This window comes from Cetorhinus maximus, chromosome 14, assembly GCF_964194155.1.
Source record: "Cetorhinus maximus chromosome 14, sCetMax3.hap1.1, whole genome shotgun sequence".
NCBI lineage: Eukaryota > Metazoa > Chordata > Chondrichthyes > Lamniformes > Cetorhinidae > Cetorhinus > Cetorhinus maximus.
Window position 1 is genome coordinate 90,187,508 of NC_135892.1, and position 13,764 is coordinate 90,201,271.

The 13,764-nt window shown below is 42.9% G+C and overlaps 1 protein-coding gene across 1 annotated transcript in view; it reads left to right on the forward strand.

The window, feature by feature from the left end:
- The window catches only part of msh2 (mutS homolog 2 (E. coli)), a 76,921-nt gene that overhangs the window by 26,911 nt on the left and 36,246 nt on the right, over nt 1–13,764 (forward strand). Inside the window, exons 7-8 of the mRNA XM_078557217.1 lie at nt 9,859–10,058; nt 12,697–12,806. Coding sequence (XP_078413343.1) covers nt 9,859–10,058; nt 12,697–12,806 — 310 coding nt within the window. The remainder of the gene's footprint in view (nt 1–9,858; nt 10,059–12,696; nt 12,807–13,764) is intronic.

Consider the following 13,764-nt stretch of genomic DNA (forward strand, 5'->3'; position numbering starts at 1 on the left):
CAAATACCCTATTGGGTGAACAAATACAGAAACATCTTTTCCTTGATAGTCTGAAATTGATATGCAGAGTTATTTTGAACATGTTAATTCCTGTGTTTTTTTAAAAACATTGATTTCTCTCTTTGCCCCTCCTATCTTTCTAAAGGTCACTGATGTCCATAGATACTCATTGCTTCCTTTATTATCAGTTTTGCCCTCATTAGCCTTGGAGGGCAGAAACGAATTTTAGTTTCTCCATGTGCCTTTCTGGTTCATATTGGTAATTTTACGCTGACCAGGGATTAAGTGCCACCACCTTTCACGCAGGAAAGCCAGGAACCTTCCTAACTTCAGGTAGAACCTAAAATAGAGCTACCAGACCTAGATTTTTACTTCATGGCACAGGCCAATGAGACCTTAATGTGTTGAAGCTTTTCTTCTGTATTGGTTAAACAGTAACTACTGTGCCCTTCAGAGCTGCTGCTGCTCCTCAGTTTCAGCAAATGGTCATGTAGTGCACTCTTTGAATTGGTCATGTGGTCCCGTTGCCAATTTGGGCATGCTCACTTGAGAATTGCATTCTCTTTGTTTTAGAATTGCTGACCAGAAGTAGCCTGAGAGCATCTGTTTTATATAGGCCTGGCCCTCCCCACTACTGCCGCTCCAAACTATTCCCCATGTTCCATGTTTTGTGACATCAAACTTTCATTACTGCCCTTCCAAAAGCTCCATGAGGTTAATACAAATTTTTCATACTAAGATGCTGTTTATTTTCTGTAGACTTACTGTTCCGAGATTCATTCCATTTAGATCTGTTTTGACTTGTCATTGTGAGTGCCCGCTTGTGTTGGAGCGATTCCATTCAGCTTTGTTTTTTTACTGTAGCTTCAAGAGTTCATATACACATTTTTGTGAAGGTTTTATCTTTGCACCTGGCTTTTGCATTTTGGGAGGTGGTTTGGATATTCTTTGTTTGGGGAGAGTGGTATTGTGCGATTATGATTGGGGGAAGGTGAGGTGGTAGGAGGCAGTGATGCCAAGTGAACCCCCAAAAATGGGCCCCAGGATTTGATGTCTCCCATTGCTTCTGGAAGCCTTGAGACACACATTAGGAATTGGATATGCCCTACTGGTATTTCATCTACATGCTTGTTCAATGGAGATCTACACTTTGCCACAATGGAGGGAGGTCACTTATCAGAAGCCAGAGAGGGCAGGGTCCTCTTAAGAGATGTGGACCTTGTGGTTTCCTGGACCTTTGCCTCGAAAATGGATGAAGGAACATAACCAGAACTTGGGAAGATGAGTGCCTTGTTTATAGCCCTTCTGGGAGTCACTCGTATCTGGGGATGGAGCAGATGCTGTATGTACACAGTATGATTTGATATTTTCTCTCTTCTGCTCTCTCTCCCTCTCTCTCTCTCTGCCCCCCGCCATCCCCCTTCACTTTTTTATTATCCTACCACATTCAAAAATATAGCCAGGAGATATTTTCTTGGGAATGGAACCATTCTGATGTATTTTGTGGGTATGTTGAACAAGGGAAAGCTTTTACTTTAAGGGAAGAAGACCGGTAAAGAAGCTTTTCCCTGCTGCCTTGGACTCACTTCCCTATACAAATAGTCAAGAGTTTTGCAAATCACTCTATATTGCTCCATGCCATGTTAAACATTAATTATTTGGCTTATTGTATTCTTCCACCTTGAGACAAGTGGCACTTTCAGCTACAGATGGCTTCTCCGTGACACTTGGACATTGTACAGAGAATATGTCTGTGATATGATGATGCTTTTCTGTGCTTGGTGGCACACTAAAGCTTGAATGTACGGTAATGCAAAAGCCGTTGGAGTTTCCCGTTTAGTGCATAACCTGATGAGTCTCGCAATGCAGACAAATAGGGTCACAAACATGTGATTTTTCTGACCTTTTTGTCGCTGTATTACTTTGCCGGGAACATCTATTCATGGAGTCAGCCCTTGTAGGGACCAAGCTTATGCCTTGTGTTAAGTAGCACATGTCCTTTTTTCTTAAAAAAAATGCTTTGTAGCTTATTTTTGGAGTTGGTGGGATGGGGTCAGGGAAGTCGGGGCAGAGGAGAATGAAGTTTTTGATAGTTCCAAAGATGGGCTGGATCCAAGCCAACCTCTTTACCTCAGAAGACAAAGGACCAGTGGTGACTTGTGTTTGCGGGCTTTGCTTCAACCGTTAGAATAAGGGTGCAGCTATAACGTTGCATGTAAGCAAACTACTTTTTAAAGGTATCAATCCAAAGAAAGCAATTCTTAACCAGACAATGCCGCACCAGGCTAGTCCCAGCCATGCACTGAAATGCTGTTCCCCTTCTTACCCCCGACTCCCCCATGCAAACAGGAGTGTCCTGACTTAAATATTCAATGAAACTGCCTTGTTCAAAACTGTACGAAAATGCATTCTTTGTCATCCAATGTGTATTTCTATGTAGTTGCACCTGTGCATCCATCTTGCACATTGCACTCCCTGACTTTCTTACACTCACGTAGTTTTTCTTTTTGTGATCTGTATTACATCAAGTTTAAGTTTATAGTTTGGTAGTGTTACCTGTTGTAGCCAGTAAGATGGGTGTGTGTGTTTGGCTGTACAAGTCTTGCCATTATGTTGATGGAAACAATACATATTTATCATCACCTTTCTTCACATCTTTCTCCTTGGGGCATCCATTTTTCCTCCTTAAGACTGTATAAAGCACCTTGAGCCATTTTTCTTCAGTAAAGGCATATTTGTTATCTAAAATGCAACTTGTTGTTGATGTCTGGATTCTTTCAAAATGGAGGGTAGTAACATTTGAAAAATTAAGGCCCTGCTGCCCTCTGCTGGCCACACCTGAAAATTGTTGAGTTACAGTGTTTAAATCCTAGCATCTGCTTAAAGAAGTTGTTGTCCATCTGGCTTAGAACACACCCGAGCTTATCCAGAAAAAACAAAGCCCCTGGGGTGTAGAAGATCAGAGAGCAGCCCATTGCTTGGATGAGGTCATTGAAATTCTTTTTCAGGAAATATGGAGAAGAAATATTGGCACAATTGCTGCCAAGGTTTCTGAACATTGCGAGTGAGGGGAAAAAAGAGGGATGAATGGCCTGAACATTTTTGCAAACAATTGGCTTTTTAAATTAACTTCCGCATCCGGCTCAGTCACAAGAAATCCTGATGCTTATATTATATGGATGACTTAAGTATAGTTTGTGCAAGAATGTCAGGAAAATGTGTGATGTCCAGATGGCATGATTGGGGAGTTCATTAACATCCTCTCCAGAAGTGAGTGTTATGCAGGCCTTTGCCCCATTTCCCAGCAAGATATAACTCTTAATACCCAAATCAGAACGATGAGGCTAATGTAGGGCATCACTGTGCAAGATGTGATACGGTTAGAAGATAAGTACTTTTTTAATGGGGAAGGGAGGAGAAAAAAAATGACAAATTTTGTGTGGGGGGTCTTCATAGATTTGCCTGTACTATACTATCATGGCCACAGGGTGGCAGAGTAATACGCAGGGTTCTGATTTATTTGTGAGTTTGCAATGCAGCAGAATGTAGAAGGGTTCAAAACAGAATGCAACATGTTAAAAATGTTAGAGCAGTAGGCTTTTTCGTAACTTTCAAATTATAGTTGTTTCATATGCAGAGTGGTCCCCTTCATTATGATGGTGACTACACTACAAAAGAACATGATTGGCTGAGAATGATTTGGGGTCTTGAGGTTATGAAAAGTGCTCAACAGATGCAAGTTCTTCATTGTAGGCCTGGCATTTCTGTTTAGGTCGACAACTTCTAGAAGCAAGGAGGGAAGAGAGGGCTATTCTTTGTGTCAGTTTTACTCCTTCCTGTGACTTTCTCCTCAGTCCTCCCTGATTTGCTAGGCCAGGGATCAAAATCACAAGTTGAGATAGTGCCCTGCCAATATGATTAAAGAGTGCGGAGAGAGAGAGACGAGAGTCCATTAAAGAACGTGAGAGGGAAAAGAGTGCGGAGAGCAGCTGATCGGCGAGTAAGATTGATGGGTATTTCTAGTCTTTAAAGTAAAAGTAAGGTCTTTAGTTTGTGTTTTTTCTTAAAAATAGCTTGTTAAGTATAAGACCGATACTGGTGTGTAAAAAAAAAATTACAAAGTGTAAAGAGCAGGCGATTCTTCAAGTGTAAAGAATAGGGATACTAGAGTAATTAAGTAATTTAATAAAATACGATAACGATGGCAGGACGGGTGATGTGTTGCTGCTGCAGCATGTGGGAACTGCTGGACACCAAGGTGATCCAGAGTGAACACATCTATAGTAAGTGTTTGCAGATTGAGGAACTTCGGGTCTGAGTTAAGGAGCTGGAGTCCGAGCTACAGACATTGCGCCACATCAGGAAGTTACCTAGACACTTGCTCCAGGAGGAAGTCACACCCCTCAGATTCAAATTTGCTCTGTGTTCAGGGATATGAGGGTGTGATTGCAGGTGAAGCAGGTATGGGGACCTAGGGGGTAGAGTTTGAGGAACCTCGGCCCCTGCAACTGTCCAACAGTTACGAGATTCTTGCAAGCTGTGTGGACGAGAGTGGGGACTGCGGGGAGGATGAGCGAACTGAGCATGGCACCGTCGTACAGGGAGCCATGCAAGTGGGGGGAGGAAATAGGAAAGTAGTAGCAGGAGGGGACAGTATAATTAGGGGGATAGATACTGTTTTCTGCAGCCGTGAGCAAGAGTCCCGAAGGCCGTGTTGCCTGTCCGGTGACAGGGTTAAGGACATCTCCTCAGGGCTGGAGGGGACGGATCCAGTTGTCGTCGCCTACGTTGGTACCAACGACATTTATTAGGACTAGAAAGGAGGTTCTGCTGAAAGAATTTGAACAGTTGGGAGCTAAATTTAAAAAGCAAAACTTCCAAGGTAATATTCTCGGGATTACTACCTGAGCCACGGGCAAACTGGCATAGGTCGAGGAGTTAAATGCGTGGCTCAAAGATTGGTGTAGGAGGAATGGGTTTCAGTTCTTGGGGCACTGGCACCAGGACTGGGGTAGAAGGGAGCTGTTCCAGCGGGACAGGCTTCACTTGAACCATGCTGGGACCAGTGACCTGGCGAATTGAATAACTAGGGCTGTATAGGGGGCTTTAAACTAAATAGAGGGGGGGGGGGGTTCTGGAGAAGGGATATGTAGGCTGACAAAGTAAAAAGCTATAGCAGCATTGCAGGGCATCTATTTAGGTAACGATACCCAGAGTGTGACAGGAAGGGACAGTGTACAAACATAAAAATACAGCAGCAAATAGGGTCAAAGGGGGAAGAAAAATAGTAAAAAGGCAAAATTAATGGCTCTTTACTTGAATGCACATAGTATGCGGAACAAAATAAATGAATTAACGACTCAAATAGAGGTTAATGGGTATGATCTTATAGCCATTACGGAGACATGGTTATAAGGAGATCAAAGCTGGGAACTAAGTATTCGGGAAATGACTTTTCGAAAGGACAGGCAGGAAGGAAAGAGTGGTGGGGTAGCTTTGTTAGTATGAGATGGAATAAGTACGATAGCAAGAAAGGATCTTGGATTGGAAGATATAGAATCCATATGGGTGGAGGTAAGAAATAACAAGGGGAAGAAGACACTGGTGGATGTAGTCTATAGGCCCCTTAACAGTAGCTATACTGTAGGACAGAAAATAAATCAGGAGTTAATGAAGGCATGTAAAAAAGGCAGTACATTAATCATGGGTGACTTTAATCTTCATGTAGATTGGGAAGATCAAATTGGCAGAGGTAGCCACAAGCAAGAATTCATAGTGTATTTATGACACTTTCCTAGAACAATGTGTTGTGGATCCAATCAGGAATCAGGTTATTTTGGATCTGGTAATGTGTAATGAGGCAGGTTTAATAACATGGTAGAATTTAGCATTCAGTTTGAGAGTGGGAAACTTCGGTCCCAAACAACTGTGATAAATTTAAATACGGGTAATTACAATGGAATGAGGGCAGGGTTGGCTGGAGTGGACTGGGAATGGAGTTTAGCAGAAAAGACAGTCGATGAACAATGGCAGATGTTTAAGAAAATGGTTTAGACTCGCAACAAAAATATGTCCCAGTGAGGAAGAAGGATTCCAGGAAGGGGATAAACCAACCGAGGTTAACCAAGGAAGTTAAGGATAATATCAAATTGAAAAAAAAAACATACAATGTGGCAAAGATTAATGGTAAGCTAGAGGATGGAGAGAGTTTTTAAAAACTCTCTTAAAAAGATGACCAAAAAAACAATAAAGAGGGAAGAAATAGACTTTGAGGGTAAACTAGCAAGTAATATAAAAACAGACAGTAGGAGCTTCTTTATATATGTAAAAAGGAAGAAAGAGGCCAAAGTGAACAAAGGCTACTTAGAGAATGAGGCTGGGGAAATAATAATGGGGAACCAGGAAATGGCAGAGGAGTTGAATATATCCTTTGCATCGGTCTTCACGGTAAAAGACACTAATGGCAATTTTCCACATGGCCTGGTAGATGCCAGTGTTGTAGCTGTACTGGAACAGCTTGGCTAGGGGGCGCGGCAAGATCTGGAGCACAAGTCTTCAGTACTATTGCTGGAATATTGGCCAGGATTTTCCCCTTGGCGATTTGGGGGCGGGGCCCGCTCGTTGAGGGGAAAATGACGCGGGATGATGTCAGGAGGAACCCCCGACGTCATCCCGGTCCCTTTAAATATTCATGAAGGCGGGAGGACAGCGAAATCAGCTGTCCGCCCGCCGACCTGTCAATGGCCAATTAAGGCCATTGACAGGCTAATTAACATTATTAAACACCCTGCCCGGCCAACCTTAAGGCTGGCAGGCAGACCAGGAGCCCCAGCGGGCTGCAGATTATTAATGAAACTTCATCCACTGGCAGGATGAAGTTTCATATCAGTTTTTTAAAACTTTAATAAATATTATGTGTTTATTATTAACATGTCCCATCTCGTGTGATATTGTCACATGAGGAGGACATGTTAATAATTTTAATATTTATCTATTTTTAGAGTTTACTTACCTCTCACGAATCTCCCTGAGACAAGACTTTGCCTCAGGGAGAAGTGCGCTCGTGCGAAAGAGCACACTTTGACAAATGGGGATTCCCTCCACCCCCCACACAGGAAGCACATAATACTTCCTGTTGGGCAGGCCGCTGAGGCCCGCCCACTCAAAATGGCGGTGGGCCCCGTTTTGGCGGCGGGGTTTGGCTGCCCGCCCGCCCATTGAAGTAAGAATTCTGCCCGTTGTTAGGGCCCATAGCCTTTGCAGTATCCAGTGCCTTCAGCCGTTTCTTGATATCACGTGGAGTGAATCGAATTGGCTGAAGACCGTCACCTATGATGCTGGGGACCTCCGGAGGAGACCGAGATGGATCATCCATTCGGCACTTCTGGCTGAAGATTGTTGCAAATGCTTCAGCCTTATCTTTTGCACTGCTGGCTGGGCCCCTCCGTCATTGAGGATGGGGATGTTTGTGGAGCCTCCCCCTCCAGTGAGTTGTTTAATTGTCCACCACCATTCACGACTGGATGTGGCAGGACAGCAGAGCTTTGATCTAATCTGTTGGTTGTGGGATCGCTTAGCTCTGTCAATCACTTGCTGCTTATGCTGTTTGGCAAGCGAGCTGTCCTGCTTTATAGCTTCACCAGGTTGACATCTCATTTTTACGTATGCCTGGTGCTGCTCCTGGCATGGCCTCCTGCACTCTTCTTTGAACCAGGGTTGATCCCCTGGCTTGGTGGTAATAGTAGAGTGTGGGATACGCCAGGCCATGGGGTTGCACGTTGTGTTCGAGTACAATTCTGCTGCTGCTGATGGCCCACAGCGCTTCATGGATGCCCAGTCTTGAGTTGCTAAATCTGTTCGAAATCTATCCCATTTAGCACAGTGGTAGTGCCACACAACACGATGGAGGGTATCCTCAATGCGAAGGCGGGACTTGGTCTCCATAATGACTCTGCAGTGGTCATTCCTACCAATACTGTCATGGACAGATGCATCTGCAGCAGGCAGATTGGTGAGGATGAGGTCAAGTATGTTTTTCCCTCTTGTTGGCTCCCTCGCCACCTGCCGCAGACCCAGTATTGCAGCTACGTCATTTAGGGCTCGGCCAGCTGGGTCCGTAGTGGTGCTACTGAGCCACTGTTGGTGATGGACGTTGAAGTTCCCCACCCAGAGTACATTCTGCACCCTTGCCACCCTCAGTGCTCCCTCCAAGTGATGTTCAACATCACTTATTACATACATACATATTGTAAAGGATGTAATAGCAGAGCATTTAGAAATACATAATATAACCAAGCAGACTTAGCATGGCTTCATGAAAGGGAAATCATGCCAGACAAATTTATTAGAATTCTTTGAGGAAGTAACAAGCAGGATAGATAAAGGGGAACTAATAGATGTAATATATTTGGATTTCCAAAAGGCGTTCAATAAGGTACAACACATAAGGCTGCTTAATAAGATAAGAGCCCATGGTTTTGGGAGTAGCATATTAGCATGGATAGAGAATTGGCTAACTAATAGAAGGCAGAGAGTTGGGATAAGTGGGGCATTTTCAGGATGGCAATCTGTACCTAGTAGAGTGCCACAGGGATCAGTGCTGGGGCCATAATTATTTACAATATATATTAATAAGGGAAGTGAATGTACTATTGTGGATGACACAAAAATAGGTGGGAAGGCAAATGGTGAAGATGACACAAAGAGTCGACAGAGATATAGACAGGTTAAGTGAGTGGGCAAAAACTTGGCAGATGGAATATAATGTGGGAAAATGTGAGGTTATGCACTTTGGCAGGAAGAATAGAGGAGCTGAATATTATTTAATTGGAGAAAGACTGCAGAAAGCTGCAGCACAGAGGGATTTGGGAGTCCTTGTGCATGAATCCCAAAAAGCTAACATACAAGTTCAGCAGGTAACAGGGAAGGCAAAGGGAATGGAGTATAGAAATAGGGAAGCCATGCTGAAACTGTTCAAGGCATTAGTTACACCACACCTAGAATACTGTGAACAATTTTGGTCCCCTTATCTAAGGAAAGATATACTGGCATTGGAGTTAGTCCAGAGAAGGTTCACTAGGTTGATTCTGGGTGTGGAGGGATTTTCTTATGAGGAGAGGTTGAGTAGGTTGGGCTTGACCTTATTGAAACAGAAGATTCTTGGGGGACATGACAGGGCAGATGCTGAGAGGTTGTTTCCCCTTGAGGGAGAGTCTAGGACCAGAGGGCATAATCTCAGAGTAAGGGGTAGCCCATTTAAGACGGGAATGAGGAGGAATTTCTTCTGAGGGTAGTCAGTCTGTGGAGTTCTTTACCACAGAGGGCTTAAAGGCTGGGTCATTAAATATATTCAAGGCTGAGATAGATTTTTAATCAGTAAGGGAATCAAGGGTTATGGAGAAAAGGCATGAAAGTGGAGTTGAGGATCATCAGATCAGCCATGATCTCATTGAATGGCGGAGCAGACTCGATGGGCTGAATGGCCTGCTTTTGCTCTTTCGTCTTATGCTCCTAGGCTCTTGCCAATGTTACTGCAACTAAATAAATCAAAGTGTGATTTTGTGGAATTGAAGCAATGGAGCTGCATGACAGGAGCCAAGAATGTCTTTCTCTTCCAAACACTGCCTGCCCATGCAGATCTGGTATCTGGCCTTTCCACAGAGATGCAGTTAAAATAAGGAATTGGACAGACTGAGGCAGTGAAGCTCCATGTTGACTCTTGTGTGTTCTATACCACAGCTTCATGGGCTGTTTTCCCCTCCATTCTGAATTTCTGAGACCAACATGTTAATAAGCAGTTTAGAGCTCTATTGCATTAAAACAAATGTCTAATGAGTTCTTGTCAATTGCCTTGAAAAGGCTTAACCTGGTGGAGGCTTTTGTGGACGACACTGAGCTAAGGCAGAATTTACAGGAGGATCTGCTTCGGCGATTTCCTGACCTCAACCGCCTGGCAAAGAAGTTCCAGCGTCAGGTGGCAACCCTACAGGATTGCTATCGGATTTACCAGGCTGTCAATCATCTCCCAAATGTGGTGCAGGTGTTGGATAGATATGAAGGTAAGAAATAACACTTTAGGACATTGTCATGTTCATCATACATTGTTCTTACTGCTGCATCCTGCAGTTTTGGGAGACCATGAAACATTTTCATTTCTGTGATCTGCTGCAAAATTAAGTATAAGCTGGCTTCTTTAATTTCAAATCCTGTAGATAACTAAGCCCCACTTGGCTACCCTTGTTATCAGCCATCCCACCAGCTTTGTCTTTTTCATAGTGAGAAACCTCCATCGCGTTTTGAGTTTCCAATTATTTTTTGTGAATTTTTCTTTAAGCACTTTTGTTTATTGCCAAGGTCTTTTTAAAACAAAAAAAACAGACCAGGTTTGGGATATGATCTCCCAAAAACACTTGTAATACCCTGGAATCCCAGAAAATCACATTTGATTTATTCAGTTATGGATTAGCGATGAGAGCTTTGCTTATTAATTGCATTGTTACTAATTTCACAGAGAAACCTGCAGAATCATTGTGTGATTGCCTCTCCCAAAAAGCAGAGTAAAACTTGCAGTGTCATGTGTATAAAAATAGTGTTTGACTTACTAGTAGTTCAGGATGTTTAGATACATCAGAAACCTTCCTTTGCTCTGCCCAGTCCCCGCTACACCATCTCCCATGCCATAATTCTTGCGGCCTTTCTTGGTGCAATTGCCAAGAGGGGCATTTTTATGCTTCATGTCGATGGGGAACACTGTGGAAATTTTGAAAACCTATTTTATTTAGGATAGTTGCAGCCAACAGTCAGGATTTGAACCGATGTCACAAAGGGAAAGAGCCATGTGCAACCTACTTAATTATCTGGTGCCTACCAGTTTTGATTTCCTACCACTCTTGTGGCTGCTAGGGTATTGATGATAGCAGGGATGTTAGCATGTTGTCCATTTTGACTTGGTAATCTATAAACCTGAATGAAAAAGAACTTGCATTTATAGAGCCCTTTCAGAGCATTCCAAAATGGCTTCATAGACAACGACCCCAATGTTTACGGAAAGGGTAGCGTAGGGAAAAACTGGCAAGGCTGGGGATGCAGATCTGATGCTGAATTTAATGGCATAATTACACAATTAAAAATTGCTTCTTCTGTTTCTAGTCTGGCAGCCAACCAAATTGACACTGGGTGGGTAAGATACTGGCATGAGTCCACCGCCATGGTTCTTGGGTATGGGTTGAGGAGTCAGGTAGGGGTAGAGAGAGGCCATCAAGGGAGGGAGAGGTTGGGGCTTAAGGAAGAGGGTGGTAGCAGTGGGGAGAGGGGTAGAGATGAGGCCAAAATGTTCTTTAAGGGGCGAGGAGTAACAATCCTGCTCCTCCTGACCCACAAGAAGTTCTGTAAAAGGCACTTAACTTGAGCCAGCAGCTCCTGCCTCCCTTTCACTGCCAGGTTTCCCTAACTCCTGGCCTCACCTGTACTTGGAGGGGCAGATGGGGCTGTTGATTAATATTGAGGCTTATGAATTATCTTTGCATTGTGATCACCCATGTTCTGTAGGTTAATGTGACAGTTGATTGAAGCACAGCAAGGTCCCACAAACAACGGTAAGGCAATGACTGGCTAATTTGTTTTGATAATGAAACAGATTCTGATCAGGACACCCAGGAAACTTTTTTACTCTTCAGGTAGTTCCTTTGGAGTTTCTAACTTTACCTGATCAGGCACACAGGGCCTCAGTTTAACTGAATATAGGCCCTAAACTCTTATCAAATAATAATCATACGTTTCTGCTTATGCTCAGTACTGCATTGAAGTGTCAGCCTAGATTATGTGTTATAAAGCTGATTAACAGAAGTATCGAACAGCTGGAAATCCAGCCAGCACCACTTGCTAAGAATTATGGTTATTGACCCATTATTTGCTGTGCCAGGGCATCTAACAGTGTCCATCTTTAGAACTGTCCTTGCAAGTTTAGGGTTGTAAATTTTTTTATGTGGCAAGTTGTTGACACTGAACTAATTCAAGGCAACAGGCGAAAGTGGGCTTCTAGGACCTGAGTGAACAGGGCAATTAACTGCATACCTCCTTAACCGATCAGTTTGAAGGATTGTGAAATTAACAATACAAGGACTGAAAAGGAATTTAAATCAGAATGGGTGAATTAAATGACATGTCAGGTATGGAAAGAGAAATGGGGAAAGAAAGGTTGGATTAGGAAAAAGCTGAAAAAAAAAATTTTACATTTTTAATCTCAAACAATAATCAAAACCTGAAGGAATGAGACTCCACATTTGTAGTTAATTTTTAGTGGCAGTGAGCCTTATTAGCCGTTGTTAAAAGGGTATTTAGACAGAAATGGGCAAGAGCTTTTTGTAGTGAGTTTAGTTTGTATTTATCTAGTGAATACAGCAGTTTCATGTCATTGTATATGTTTCAATGGTGAACCAGAAAATAGATTGCTGCTTTTGTGAAGCTAGCAGTGAGGCGACACTTCTGGACAGCAATTTTTGCATTTTCTGAAAGTTGCGGTACCATATGTGATAGCGCTATTGGCTTCACTGTTATTTTAACAACACGTTATGGCTCATTTTGTTTTACTTTCAGTGGAATATTAATATTTTAGTGCTAGAATATTCATTAAGTAAACCTCCCTTATTCTGATTGCCATAGCTTGTCTAATGTGATTAACACTAATTGTTTTCATAGGACTACACCAGATATTATTGAAAGCTGTGTTTATCTCCCCGCTGACGGATCTTATCTCTGATTTCGCCAAGTTTCAGGAATTGATTGAGACCACATTAGACCTGAATCAGGTAAGTGGCTAAATTGAGAGAGTTAATGTGTGCGGTTCTTTCAGGTTTGAATCAGGTTTGTGGGAATCAGAACCATAGAATCTCAGAATTGTTGCATTGCAGGAGGTGGCCGTTCGGCCCATCATGTCTGCACCAGCTCTCCGAATGAGCAGTTCACTTAATGACATTCTCCTGCCTTCTCCCCATAACCTGCACTTTCTTCCTGTTCAAATAACTGCCTGATTCCCTTCTGAATGTCTCGATTGAACCTGCCTCCACCACACTCAGGCAGTGCATTCCAGATCTTAACTTTTTCACGCAGCAAATGTTTTTTTCTCTCATATCGCTTTTGCTTCTTTTGCAAATTACTTTAAATCTATGCCCTCTCGTTCTCAATTCTTTCACGAGTGGGAACAGTTTCTCCCTATTTACTCTGTCCAGATCCCTCGTGATTTTGAATACCTCTATCAAGTCTCCTCTCGGCCTTCTCTTCTCCAAGGAAAACAGTCCTAATTTTTCCAGTCTGTCTTCATACCGAAGTTCTTCAAAACTGGAACTATTCTCATGAATCTTTTATGCATTCTCTCCAATGCTTCACCTCCTGCCCAAAGTGTGGTGCTCAGAACTGGACGCAATACCCCAGCTGAGACCAAACTAGTGCCCTATAGAAGTTCAACATAACCTCTTTGCTCTTGTACTCAATTACCTTACATATAAAGCATAGGACACTATGCTTTATTTACCGTGCTTTCAATCTGTCCTGCCACCTTCAATGGCTCAGGTCCCTCTGCTCTTGCACACCCTTTAGAGTTGTACCCTTTATTTTATATTGTCTCTCCATGTTGTTCATACCAAAATGAATCACTTTACATTGCTCCGCATTGAACTTCACCTGCCACCTGTCCGCCTATTTCATCAGTTTGTCAATGAAGATGACAGTGAGAGACTTTGTGGGCTGAAGAAATAGAATTTTATATGT